At 38.5% G+C, this 13,981-nt stretch overlaps 1 protein-coding gene across 1 annotated transcript in view; it reads right to left on the reverse strand.

Annotated features, from left to right (window-relative positions):
• CCNT2 (cyclin T2) overlaps window positions 1-12,724 on the reverse strand; it is a 16,177-nt gene extending 3,453 nt beyond the window's left edge. The window contains exons 1-6 of the mRNA XM_010288351.1: window positions 12,674-12,724; window positions 11,733-11,861; window positions 10,592-10,652; window positions 9,428-9,490; window positions 3,021-3,066; window positions 1,519-1,682 (exon numbers count right to left, since the gene is read on the reverse strand). Coding sequence (XP_010286653.1) covers window positions 1,519-1,682; window positions 3,021-3,066; window positions 9,428-9,490; window positions 10,592-10,652; window positions 11,733-11,861; window positions 12,674-12,724 — 514 coding nt within the window. The remainder of the gene's footprint in view (window positions 1-1,518; window positions 1,683-3,020; window positions 3,067-9,427; window positions 9,491-10,591; window positions 10,653-11,732; window positions 11,862-12,673) is intronic.
• Between the last annotated feature and the right edge of the window lie 1,257 nt (window positions 12,725-13,981).

Genomic DNA, 13,981 nt, shown 5'->3' on the forward strand with positions numbered 1-13,981 from the left:
AAGATACTTGCCATTGAGCTTGGGCGTTTCCTGTATGAAGTTTCCTTTAAAGTGTAAATTTCTAAGTGACTGTTTCAATCATTCCACTGAACTTCAGGAACAACAGCTCTGAACAAAATATAAGCCTTTGAAGCACCCTGTTTTAAGCAATAGTTTTTGATTAATTTGTGTTCAAGGCAAATAGCTGGTTGTGTTCGAAAACCAAAGATCCTTGCAGTTACTATGTCCACTAGGAAGTGCAGGTCTCCGTGCTTGTCAGCTGCAAATAAAAATACTTTCCACTGAAATTAAATTTTACTCACAAGCTGAAAATAATTAGGTACAGTCAGAATTTGAATGCAAACGTAGATCTCCTGCAGGTCTGGAAGAACTGGCTTCTCCAGAACTCCAACAAGCAAGTTTTAAACTACGCTGCTCCAAAGTGCAAAACTGCCTCAGCACTTTGGTCTGCCCGAGCCTATTGCACGCACTGGTTCCATGAATGCTTGAAGAATCAAGCAGTGTACACCGTGGGCTCACAGCACACATCTTGTGGGATTTTAAAACGCAAAATGATGCATGCTTACCAAACGCGCAAAACCAAAAGCCAGATGAGAAGGCAGGCAGGGTGGTGTTTGAAACTACAGATACATCTTCAAGAAGCCTACTAAGACAGAGACACTTGAACTTGCAATTTCAAGCTCACTCTAGTTCTGTGCTTCACAGAACATGTACTCAAGTTTCCAGTTTCAAAAAAAAACCCCAAAAAACTGCCATTAAGAAACAAAGGCTCAGCAGGAGTCAAGCAGGCCATGGGGAGCTGTGCTGGGCCATACCAAGCCTGAAGGCCTCCGCCACTACTCTGAAACAAATGTTTCACTCTAGAACGAACAGCAAAGTCCAATATCTCAATCTGAAAGCCCCAGAAGCTACCACCTCCACTAGAGCAGTGTATCTAGGCCCTAAGTTCAGACTCCACTGTAGTAAGTACTATTTCAAAAGAGAGTAAACTTCCAGGTATACGGTCTTCTAGATAAATGCTATCTTCTGGGAAGAAGCCACCTAACAAGAAAAAATATGTTTTACACGAGTTTAAAGTATCATAAGCGATACCCAACTGTTAACATGGAACTACCTTCATAAGTAACAGCAATTTCATGTATAGCCTTAAGAACAGCTGTCTGGGTGAAGCCATAAACTTGGACCAGTGATGCATACAGAATGATCAGGAATGCATGGATTTGCACTGGTAGATCTCCATCTCTTTCCTGGTTCTGGAAAGCACTTAAAAGCAAGGTTTGCACCTACAAAAAGCATGTGGATGCCCCAGCCCACAGGATGAAATGAAAAGGGTCTCAAAACTAAGTTGGTCTTCTGAGGTTCTCCCCTCTCCTATACCTTTCTCTCACCTGGGGATCTGGTATGTGAAGTCCGTGAGACTTAGTTTAGGCTTAAAGCTATGCCCTTACTACACTATGCTCCCATTTTTACATTAATAAGCCCTCGAATTTTGAGCTGTGAAAAGGCAGTATTACTTACCATCCAGTAATTCTAGAGTAACTGAAGGATCTACATATTCCCACCAGTGTTTTCCATCAGTTGATACTGGAATCTCCCAGTTGGACCACTTGCAGGCCAAGTGAATGCACACACACGCTATCACTGTAGGCTTGTACTGAAGACAGAATGTAGTAAGGTGAAGACTGTTGCACAGATTTCGTAATGAGGAACCAAAGGAAATCAACCATGTAAAACAGAAAACCCAAACGAATCAACCATTAACATACAGAATAAGATAGCCTGTCAAGCAACAGCAGTTAAACATCAGTTCATGGTACATTTTTCTGATTAAGTTTGTTAGATACCTTACTGCCTTAAGAAGACAAAGGGCAGGGCAGTTATCTGGTAGAAAAGTTTAATTTGCTTTTGCTATAAAAAGTGTGATGAACAGTAAATAAATTTACCAGTTATTCTACTGTACTTAAGTAATAAAAAGGAAGAAGTATAACATGATCAATTAGAATTTTACAGTAAAAGGCATATAGCTGATTACGCAGTCTCTGAACGAGACAACTAGAAGAAGGTACCCAACAGCTCTGCAAGAGGCCATGTGAATTACTTGTGGGCTTAGCGCTCACTTGGCCTGTATTTGTGGTATTTGTAAAGTCTCCTTCCGCTTCCAGCTGGCACAGCACAAACACAATGGTTCAGTTTCTCTTCTTTATCACAGCTTTTCTTAAGAGCTGTTTCAAGTACAGAACTTTGCCCATCAAGGAACCACCAAGAAATATTTCTTTGGAAGGGTTCTAATAACCAGCAGATACTGCTTAAAAACTATCTACACGTAATGTTATCCGCTTAAATAAATCTCAAAGTTGTTTTACAAGAAGCAGATTGAAGTCATCGAGAAATCAAGACTGAAGTCTCATCTCAAATTCCATCTTTCTACAACAGGCTATGTATACACAATCCCCATTTGGAATCCTAGAACTTTAAATTTAATGTAAATACTTAAGTTTTAAAACTCTACATTAAGATTAAAGAGCTATTTCTAAAAGGAAGAACATTGGATGACTACTAGTCTATGTGAAAGGAAAAAATCAGCTAGTTGGAAAGATCTTAGGCCCACTACAATTTTATAAGTTAAGACTGGATCAATATATTTAAAGTTAAGAGAAAACTGCCATTAACTACAAGTGTAAACTAAAAATAATTTTGTACTTACCAAGATGCTCGAATTTCTAGGTTAAGTTTAGCTCTTTGTAATCTTTAGCTGCTATTCAGGCTACCAATTTTAGACTTATGCACTCACAATCGAGAAAATGTCATCAGAAAGCACCACTACACTTCTCATTGTGCATTTAACCCCTTTGTGCCATCAGGCCCTTGTACAATACACCGCACTGCAAACAGGAAGGTACCACCACTGTAGATGGCCCAGTCTCCTGCTGCAACAAGGGTAAGACACATGTAGGGGGCCCTGCAGTAAAGGAAGCTATAGTGTGCTACAACAGTGCAACAAAGAGGTTCAGGATAACAACCTGTTGGTAGCCATGAAATAGGATGTCTGTGCCAAATCCTTGCTTGCTGTAAGAAAACAAAAACAGAGAGATTAAGTATCTGCACTAGCTTGTCAGGTTCATTCCAAAATTAAAACAGTTTTACTATCAAAAAAGCACCACTTGGTTATTTCCACAGAACTGATCTGCATTTAGCTAACTACCCTTTAAAATAATCTTTTCCAAGATACAGAAGAGTCCATTATATTCAGTAATAGAGATGGACCAGTCATTGATTCACTGACCCTCCCGCCGTGCAACCCACAGGACAGCTTCCTTTTGCTTATCTACCCCGCAAACACCTCACACATGAGTGTGCTCTCTCCTAGGAATACCTGCTTCCCCTCCCCCATTTACAGACAACCCCTAGTAAGTAACCCGGGACTGCAGTAAGGCAGTCAGTAAAAGCAAATTCGTAGCACAGTGCAAGGTCTGCTCCTGGAGAGGAGCATGGCAGGACAGCTGGAGAACATCCCCGCCCCTGCCTACCACCTCCCCCAAACCAGCCGTACCTCTCTCCCAAAGCCCTACACCACCGCAAGCTCCCAAGCTAGATGGTAAAAAAGTGAAACAAGTTTTCTGCTCCCTCTAATCCAAAGCACCGTACTCATAACATTTTGCTCCACATTTGTTAAACCTATAGCAAAGCTTCGATAGAAAATAAACAGCTTCATTGTAGTTACAGTCAGGAAAAACCCCACGCAAGACTGCAACGTGCCAGAAATGGAAACTAACAATTTAGGCTGTTACAGCCATCTAGCACTGACCCCTACCAGTGAAACCCCCAATGCTTCTCACTCAAGTAAGAGAACTTACTGTAACATGCATATAATGGAATAGCTGGGCACAATGGTTTTAACTGAAGATTGAATGCAGCCTTCATTGAATTCTTACTTTGACACTATCACTTGAAATCAGTGCTACCTGCAGAAAGCGTATGGTTGAATTTTATGTCAAAGGGAATATTGTTAAACTTTTATTTTAATAATAATCTTTCCACAAAGTTTGAGAAAGACTGAAAGGGCTTTTAAAATTTAATTTTAAAAAGCACATTAAATATGTGATTTAACTCTACTTCTAATGATTGCCAAGGAGTACAAATCAGATTTGTCTCTATGCTACACAACCGGGCAGTGCCATAATCTGAGAACGTGGAAGTGGCAAGGTAACAGGATCCGTTCCTACACACAAATTCTATTAATCCATAATAATCAAAAGGTGACCGGACAATGTGACAGTGTTACACTATAATATTTATTTTGCAAACTATAATGCTAATTGCATGCCAGAAAACCATGGAGTTCAAACTCTTCCTCTCCCTCTCTTCAACAAAATGTAAGGCAGTATTACCAGAAAGAGGTGAAATGAGACTATCATAACAAAACAAACAAAAATACAGAATGATTGAATAAGACTGAAATTGATGTCTTGCTCTTCATTTTTCAAAGTAATGTTTAAAGGATCTTCAATGATTTCTATATTCTGTAAAGTTACAACATGTTTGAATTAAGGGATTGCACCAAGAAGCATCTCTACTCTCACTGAAATGTCCCTTTTGAACAAGGGAAAAAAGCAGATGCCAGAAAACTTCTATTTAACATCGGCTTGAAAGTTGAGTAAATCAAAACACATACCTGGAAGAAAAGAATCACATCTTGAAACACACATTTTAGCCTCAATCAAAAATTAATGTACTAAATACCTTATCTGTACTACAAGCAGTATGATACTGTTTATTTACCTGAAAATAAGTTGAATCATCAACAAAACCCGCAAGAAATTTCAGCTCACAGCTAAAGCCTATGGTAACGCACAATTGAAAACATCCGTCCCAAACTCGTCTCTTACATTTAGGACAGCTTTGGTTTAGTAGAATCCATCACTAAAATTAAAGCTAACGAATTTTGGTTCCTATGTTTCAGTGTGTTATTTCCTTTATAGTAGTGGAAAGTGCATTTCCAAATTAAAATAATCCTGAAGCAGAGGCTAAAACAAGCCAGCAGAGCTGTTACAACTCTCAAGTTGCAGGGCTGATGACTATGACACAGCCATTAATAACCACTTTTATATTTTATCATTTGTGAGTGATTTAAAACACCCACCCTGCCTCACTGCTGCAGAAGCAACCATAAGGCAGGGGATTACCAAAGTAGTAATCAAGAGTTTGAAACAGGACTTGCTGTCTGACACACCTTCCAAAAGACTACTGTCTCCAAGAAATTCCCAACTGGAAAACAAAATGCTTTTTATTGGGCATAGCCACACAATTCAACCGGTTGCAATTCCAAGATATCTGAGCCTTTTCTTCAACACTAGGTTATCTTGGATCTTGAGATAATCATGAAAACATGATTGCCACCCTTAGGAGGGTGGTAGCTGGCTATGTCTTGGACCCTGACAATATAGGTAAGCATTCTCCAGAAAGAGGAGACTGCAGATAAACCAGTCAACATCAGAAGAGAGAAAGCTTGCTGAAGTCCTTCTGGGCAAAAGGAAAAAAGCCACAGGCTCTGAATGGAGGTATGTTGCTGTATGCCTGTTTTATCTGGAAAGGGCTGAGGCGGCCATGGTGTAGGCATTCAGGTCTGAGCAGTGCTGGTGGCTTTACTTTCCTGAAAGTATTTAAACCTTGGGAACAGGTCTGTAAAAGCCTGAGGTGAAAGTTCAGAATGTGAAGGACACACATAACAGTGCTGGAGTGCAGCTAGTGTTTAAGATCTTTCCACACCACTTAGTATACTAAGATTTAAATTTTTCTAATGAGGATACCCTCTGAAAAAGCTGATTGATTTTCATCTCCTCTTCTGCTGAACTCGTCTTTATCAGCTTAGTTTAACCAATGGCACCCATGCACACAGATACTATGGTACGTTTGAAGAATGTGACAGTGCAATTTCCACAGAAGATTAGTAAGGATCATGGGTGTTCAAGATACCTGATAACCTGTGGAGTGGCAAGAACAATCCTAGAAATCCTTGGGATCCAATCTTCTCTTCCAAAACAAGGTTGTGTACCAACACAGAAAAAAGAATGACTGAAGACTTCCCAAGATGGAGATGAGGATACAGATTCCTCCCCTTCAAGTTCCACCAGAAGCAGGCTGGGAACAGACCGATACTGCACCAGAGCTAAGAGGACCATGTCATGGTCTCAGCAGTAGGGCAGTTTCACTGCTGATCATTCAACTAGCATTCAAGCCAGTAAGGTAGTTTGACACCAGAAAAATTTTTGGTGTTTTGTTGTTGGCTTTCTGTTGGTTGGTTGTTTTGTTCCACCCCACCCCCCTCCTTTTTTCTTTTCTCTTTTCTTCTCTCTCCAGTACTGGAGCATCCTTGGAATGGGCACTGAAGCTTGCTGCATGTCTTCACAGATCCAGTGCCTTCAGATTCCTTAGAGGACCTGTGGGATCCTAAGGAATGATGGTCCTCTCCTCTTCTCAGTCTCTTGACACTGAGGAAGAATGGTGCAGAAAAAAGACTGAGCCCACACCATTTTCCTCGTCTACTATACTGACCAAACTGTAAAGATGAAACAATTTCATCAACCCATGAATCTTTGAAAACCAGAAGGAATAATTAGACACCTTATGTCTGAACATCTTGAGGCATTATGTATACATCCAGTCACCCCTTATCTACAATGATCTGTGTTGTCTAATACTGCCTTCAGAAAGGCTTTCAATCTTAAGAGATTAAGAACTCAACTTTTTCTTTAGTAGTGTGTTGAAGCAATTATTTGCACCAATTCCCACTTATTAGTTCATGTTCAGCTTCCAGCAATTGATTCTGGTATGCCATACGAGACTAGACAGTCTTCTGACAAAGGACTTGGCTGAATCTTTTGAGCATCATCAACAGAACCTCCCCCTCCCCCCCTTTTGATTTTAAAGGGTGTAGCTTACAGATTAATACAGGTAACAGTGACAGCAGAAAGCACATTACCCTGGATGCAAGACAACAAAAAGTGATACAGAGAATCAGACATCCTCTTAGCTATTTAAGTTTAGCCAGCAAAAGGGCATCTTCTCACCACATGACAATGCAGTGCACACATGCTAAGCCAAAACCTTAAGTATATTTGCATACCTCAGCTAACTTTGCCTCTCTTTTGGTACTTAAATAGTCAGCCATGTTTTATTCCTCCCTTCCTTCTCTCCCCAAACATACAGTTGGAGGTTTTAATCACAAGTCTTGGATAAGTTAATCACCTTTAATAAAAAAGGTATCACTGTCTTCTGAAATAGTGCTCTTTGTCCACGAAGACATGTTACCAGAACTGGATGAAGCAACCTTGCATTTCTTTAACTTCTCAGTTGATCCCTTTAGAGCTAAAGGCTTAACACAAGTCTTAAGCTTGATATCTGAGCATTGCCCCTATTCACATTAAAAAAACACACTGTCCAATAAATAAATGTTAAGAGATAAAGAACTAAATTCATACCACTGCGTCTTTGAAGATATATCACTGTGCCCACAAGCCCATCTCTTTGTTCACTCAATACATAAGACTAATGTTCCATGGCAATTATTCTCTAACTGCTTGACTTGCATGCATGACTACAGATTTCATGCTCAATGTTTTTAATTTATGGATTTTTTTTTTTTTTTTTAATATGAGGTACTCTAGTCTTGTGTTCACAGCCTATACCACCCCTAGGAAGGGCATATGCTGACAAGAATATCATTTGCATACACGCATACTAAGGAACACACCTACTCCAGTAAGCAGGTTTGTACCAGATGTATTACATTCGCTTTGCATCAGTCCTTGAGGTACATGGATTTTTCAGCCCTCAGTGGAGTCTTCAGATTTCACGACTTGGTATAATTTTAGAATTCTGAGTATTTTGTTAATCTGTGCTGACATTAAATACTAGCTTTAAAATGTCAAATTTAAAAATTAGCATGTACTTTCAACTTCATGAATTTTATCAGTACACAGAAGTAGCATACAAAACAAAGGAAAAAGCTGAATTGCCTTATAGAGTGGTATCTACCCTTGACAAAAGAAGTTAAGTTTGTGTATCAGTATGACTTTCTTCATGTAGGTTCAAGTCAAATACGCTTGCAAACATGGAAATCCTGACACAGCTACACTGCTGCCTGCTGCCCCTCCCCACAGCCCCAAACACCGAGCAGAAGAGCAGGGGCTCACACAAAACAGTGAAATATGTGCTCACATTTATACTGACCAACAGCTAAGAAAATCTGAAGCAAAACCCTACAAAGCTGCTGATGCAGACTACTGAGACTTTAGGTGCAATTAGAATAATGCACTGAGCCACAACCAAATCTGGACAGAAAGTAAAGAATTATTATCTTACAGCAAGAATAGCCATAAAGCTGCTTTATGTGCAAATAAGTTCCAGCACCAGTCCTCCTCAGAATCCAACTCTGAAGACACTACACCAGGAAGCTACTTTAAATGATACTTTTCCTTCAAAGAACAACTTTAATTCTAGAGTTACCACAAAACAGATCTAGTTAACATGATGAAGTTGTACCTAACTTTCCTATATTTTATAGAGGAAAAAAAAACCCCAAAACTTTGAGGCACTTTGCATTTTTCACTGCAAAAACCAGCTACTATTAAGACTAACAACTGGTCTAGTAATTTCCAAATACTTCATTAAGGAACATAATTAAACTGAAAAGCTTGTTTTAGGTGCTTTTACAACCGATTCCTGATTTTTTCATCCTCCATCTTATGAGAGGATTTTTTTCTTTTTTTAAAGCTGCAAAGGAAATAAATTTAAGCATTAAAGAAGGTGTGCCAAAATTCAACAAAAAATATTTAAAGAACAAAACAGGTTTCTAGCCAGAGTCACATTAATGAGCTGCATACAAGTTAGAGGATACAATTGTTTAACAAAAGGTTTGGGGTTTTGTGCTACCATCCAAAATAAGTAAGTACACCCTGTTCCAGAAAAACAATTTAGTCACATCTTGAAGTATTTGCATGTGATAGCAGACCTGCTATGCACTCTCTTCAGTTCATTACCCGAAAAAATATGCTAAGACAGAAAGCTAGCACTAGCCATCAACGAACATGCAGACCAAACTTCACTTAGTAAGAGTGAAAATAATCAACCCAGAACAATACTAAGTAGTTGGCTACACAGTTTTCAACTACTAACTGCTTCTGTCATTTGAGAAAACATGGAACAGACATTATTAAAATCAAAGCTAGTGAGAAAGCAAAAAAATGATGAAGGATAGAACTGGACTCTCTATCAAACTCTAAAGGTTAAGATCAAGCTTTTAGTAATTATCTTTAACTGTTATCCAAAGAGTTTTTTTAGTGAAGATCATATTAGACAAATAACATCACCTTCAAATTTTACTGGAAAGGTAAAAAAGGACTTACAGAAGTGGTTAAAAGTCACTGACCTCTCACTAACTGCGTGCATTTCACAACATCTGTGTGCGGATGTTCAATGGTAATCTCAAAACCTGAAGGGTTACGAATACATTTTAGAATTACACATTTGCATCTGTAAAATAAAAAAAACAAACCCCTTTTGTTTCCCCACAGACCTAAAATGCTTGCACTTTGCACTGCAAGTCAAGTAACACTATTTAACTGCCTTTTATTCCACACCTTTTCATACTTTTGAAGTGGAATAGCCACTTCAAGATCAATTAGTAAAACATTCCTTCGGTAATCTCAAGTCTCACATTTATATATAAAACCTGGGAAGTGACCGTATTTTTAAAGTTGAACATAACTGTAATCTCTAGTACATTAAGTCAGTAAAAGCTATATTACAGACACACTGAAATACATCTCCATGCACACACACTTTATTCATTGATTTCTGGGACTTAAACATGTTGCATCTGTGAAACTACAAATTAAGTCAATTTGTAGGTCAGTGACTTACGAAACCTTTATGAAGCTATTTTAAGAATTAGGTCACTACTGTTAGCTTTTTTTTTTTTTTTAAACAACATGCTCGAAGTGCTATTTAAGAATGTCTGAGTAAGTCAGTGTTTTCAGGCCTGCTACCTGCAGCTGTCTCTATGTTACTTTAGAGTCAAAAGAGTTTTTTATCTGAACATTCAATTTCAAATTTTGGGATTACCTGAATCCCTTAAGTGGTTACACTATGACTTGTGATGTTGAGGGTAGTAACCCCATTCCATTACATAACGTTCTTCTACTGAAAGGCAAAATGGGGAAGAGCACTTGGTATAAAGCTCTTCCCAATTGCTTCAGAACACATACACAGGTAAACCAGTGTAACATGGTGCCTTATATAAAGAAATATCAACGTAGTTACTACTCTGGAGTAAAACGTATTTGGAAGGATACACATTTCTACCCCACCAAACTGTCAGAAACACCTATTTTGCAAGTATAGATACACCTTTTTTCTCTCTAAAATAAACACAACAGAACTCCTGATATGAAACTAAATTCTCGGGTCAGACTTGCATACAAAAATAATAAAATTCCAGAGTACCAACAGCACATCAAAAATCCAGTTACTTGGGTCCCATTACTTCTTTCATGGAAAGCTGGCTGCACAGGAGATATTTAGAAAGACATACCTAAAGTTTGAAGCATTATTGTTTCAAGTATAACCAGCTCTTGGGCTTGCTGAAGATATGCCTGAAACAAATAAGCAAACAGGTCAAGACGTAGCTATCTATTGTCTCAAAATTTTAATCATACGCTTCCTATTTGGATACTCGTACTAGCAACACAAGTTAAGACCACTACCCAAGTCAGTCGACACTGACAACTCGGAACACTTCATTGTGCTAATACTTTCATCTACCAGTATGTGTTACACCAGCCTAACCATCTTTCACAGTAAGATTTACTTAGTCTGGATCTCATATAATCTACTCCAGCAAAGCATTTTTGGGAAGATGGGGGTGCTATAGGAATTACGAAGTAATTTGCCAGTGCAAATCAACTCTAGGCAGATAATCCATTTTACAAGTACTTTAAAATACAGCTGGAGATACTCAGTTGGCCTGTGTTAAGCTAGCTTAAGCTTGTGGGCTCAAACACCTGTGTACACATTGTGTGTCATCCCAAGAACCAGCAGCACTGCAAAGGTGCTCAAATAGTTTTACACGTCAGCTGAGGTCCAGCAGGTTATAACTAGCTCAGCCTGACCTTCAAGTACAACAGCTCTGGTGCATTTCCACCACACTTCCTCATGTCTGGTTTCAGGAAGACTCATCTCAGGGAAGAACATGTGAACTAAAGTTAAGTGGAAGCTGTACAAACTTTGGCAAATGTAAGGACGACCAAGGTATAGCAGAGGCAGCAACTGACAACTGTATTGCAACCCTGAAAAGAGAATGCAGACAACGGTGCACAGTGAGGCTCAGGTTGAGGAAAACAGGAGTTCAGCATCCTGAACTCCTCTCTGTGCAAACTGTGGAACTTACGGAACCGCACATAAAACTTCTTATTTAACGTCCAGCCTAGTCTTCTGCTATACATGTAGAAGTCTTAAAAATAATGCAAGTTCAAGATGGAACAAGCTCTTCAAGTTTCATAGCACAAATATTTGAGTCTTTAATAAGTTATGTAAAGTAACACAAAAGACTTAAATGCTGTAAAAACCAAAAGTTTTTTCTAGTTTGCAGACAGCAATAATCCAGTCAAGACAATGTAAGAGATCATTAGATGAAATGTCATCTGATTATCTTTAAAACCATGACTTCCACCTACATCACTTTTTGTATCCAGTTGTGGCTCTTGCGGATGAAGACAGGCATGTGCTACTTTAATAACATGTTCAAGTTTCCGTGGCTGTTCTTCCACTTTCGCAGCCAAAAACAACGCCGTAGGAGATATTATCTGAAGAAGAAAAACATATATGTATTTTTTAACATTTTACAAGTAGGACTTTAATTTTTATGGAGATTCTAAACTGGTAACTAGAAAAAGTTAAAGAAGTTGGGTTTGTTTTGGTTTTCGTTTTGTTTTTTTTTCTTTCTTAAAAACAGTTCTGAAATCATTCAAGGCAACAAAAATAACTAGCCACATTTTATTTTATAACTGATGTAATCCTCTCAGCAGCACAGGGAAGGAATAACATAAATGCATTTGTGAGTAAGATGTCTGAGGTTAAACTAACTCCAGTTCAACATAAAAAGAACAGATTTGGTCCAGAAGATTTAGTCACACTAGAACAGGCTGTTTCAATTTAAATATACTTCATGAGAAAGTTCATCCAGTTTCTTGTGCAGTAGTAAGCCATTATACCATCTTTTCAGTAGAAGTCAAAACAGCTGATCACAAGTTCTGCTAGCATTTGATTCTCCTAAAAAGCAAGAAATGTTGCAGAGAACTTCAAGGAAAACAGCTTGTTATATAAACATAGGTTGTAAAAGTAGAAGCTTACTTTTAAGAAATTTTGCTATATACCCAGCAGTATCTGGTGAACAGAGCACATGGATTCACAAAACAGCAGTTACATCAGATGTTAGTAAAGACTACAAGTTACATTTAAAGGTAAAAATTTTAATAAAAACTGCAGGTGTCATAAGCTTGCAGCAAAGCACCTATTCGCAGTTCAGTACCACCTAGGAGTTAGCTATGAAATAGGGTTTTGATGCCTAGTTATCAGCTAGAATGACTGATGCATTTATATACAGAACACGGCTAACCAGAAATGACTCCAAAGAATCAGGGTCCTCTTCGTATGCAATGTTGGCCATGTCAAACACGAATTAAAATGACAGCAGAAATCTTTGTGTAGACATCAGCAGATTAAATTTTTTAAATTAAGCCAGTATAAAGCATTTATTCAGAGACTGAAACACCTGCTTGTTGAGTGTTAGTGCATGGTGCAAGCACTGCAGGTATTGGATTTCTCATTCAATGCCCAAGCAGACATAGAATGAATAAACTCAATGGCAGCCATAGTTCCCCCTAAAGTGAGGGGATTTTTTCGTTAGCACTTAGACCTTTGTTATGCCAAAACAGGACACTCGGTGTAAAAATTCACAATATAGTAAAAACTGCAACAAACTAATTAGACTTGAACATTTAAGTGATTACCCATTACATTTCAGGAGCTTTAAAATGTATTGAGGAAGTACTTTTTGCCTCCTTAAATCACTTTGAAATGTCCATTTGTATCTTAAGTAAAACTTGTAAGTTGGCAGACTTGAGGAAAACTGACACCCTGGGAAGGTGATACCTTTTGATGTATAGAAATGGGCCATGAAGAAGTCTAGTATTCTAAAAAAACCCAAACCACTCAAAACAAGTCACAGGGAGCAAATTCTTCCACAACGGAGACAAAAGAATTGCTCGCTTTTTAAGAAGCTTATAACTTAAGCCTTACAAATGAATGAAATAAAAACCTGAAGTCAGATGTTGCTGAACAAGGCCATATTAACAGTATCATTTAAGACATCTGATGATTTTTGAGAAGTTCCCATCCACATTGCTTGAAGTAATGATTTATAATTCCAGAAGAAATTCCCTTTGCTAGGGACATCCTACTTGAAATATGTCTCACTTAAGCTGGGAGATAAACTTTTAAACACTAAATGTGACAGAAAAACTTTCTGGAGTTCAGAAAGCTAGAGTATCCACAGCTTTAAAGTGCCAGAAGATGTACAGTAGCACACACATGTATAACCCAACATACGCATGCCATATAAAGAAACTTTACAGAGCAGACAAACTGCACTCTAGCCCAGTAATGCAACAACCAAGGCAAATGTCTCTTTCATAGTGGTTTCATCCATACGAGGCCAGTGTGCTTTAGTGATTTAGGGGAGGCGTGACTAAGGAAGGTGTCTGAGGCCAGCACCTTCTACACCAGGGCCAACCCAAGAGGAAGGATTACATTCTCAGACATAATCCTAAACTTCTGGGAAAAGCCAGATTACCAGACAGGGCCAGGAAGCCAGAGAAACATGAATGACAGAGAAAAAAGGAAATTGAGAATGGTTAAGAATCAA

Source organism: Phaethon lepturus, unplaced genomic scaffold (assembly GCF_000687285.1).
Source record: "Phaethon lepturus isolate BGI_N335 unplaced genomic scaffold, ASM68728v1 scaffold44415, whole genome shotgun sequence".
In the NCBI taxonomy this organism is placed as follows: domain Eukaryota; kingdom Metazoa; phylum Chordata; class Aves; order Phaethontiformes; family Phaethontidae; genus Phaethon; species Phaethon lepturus.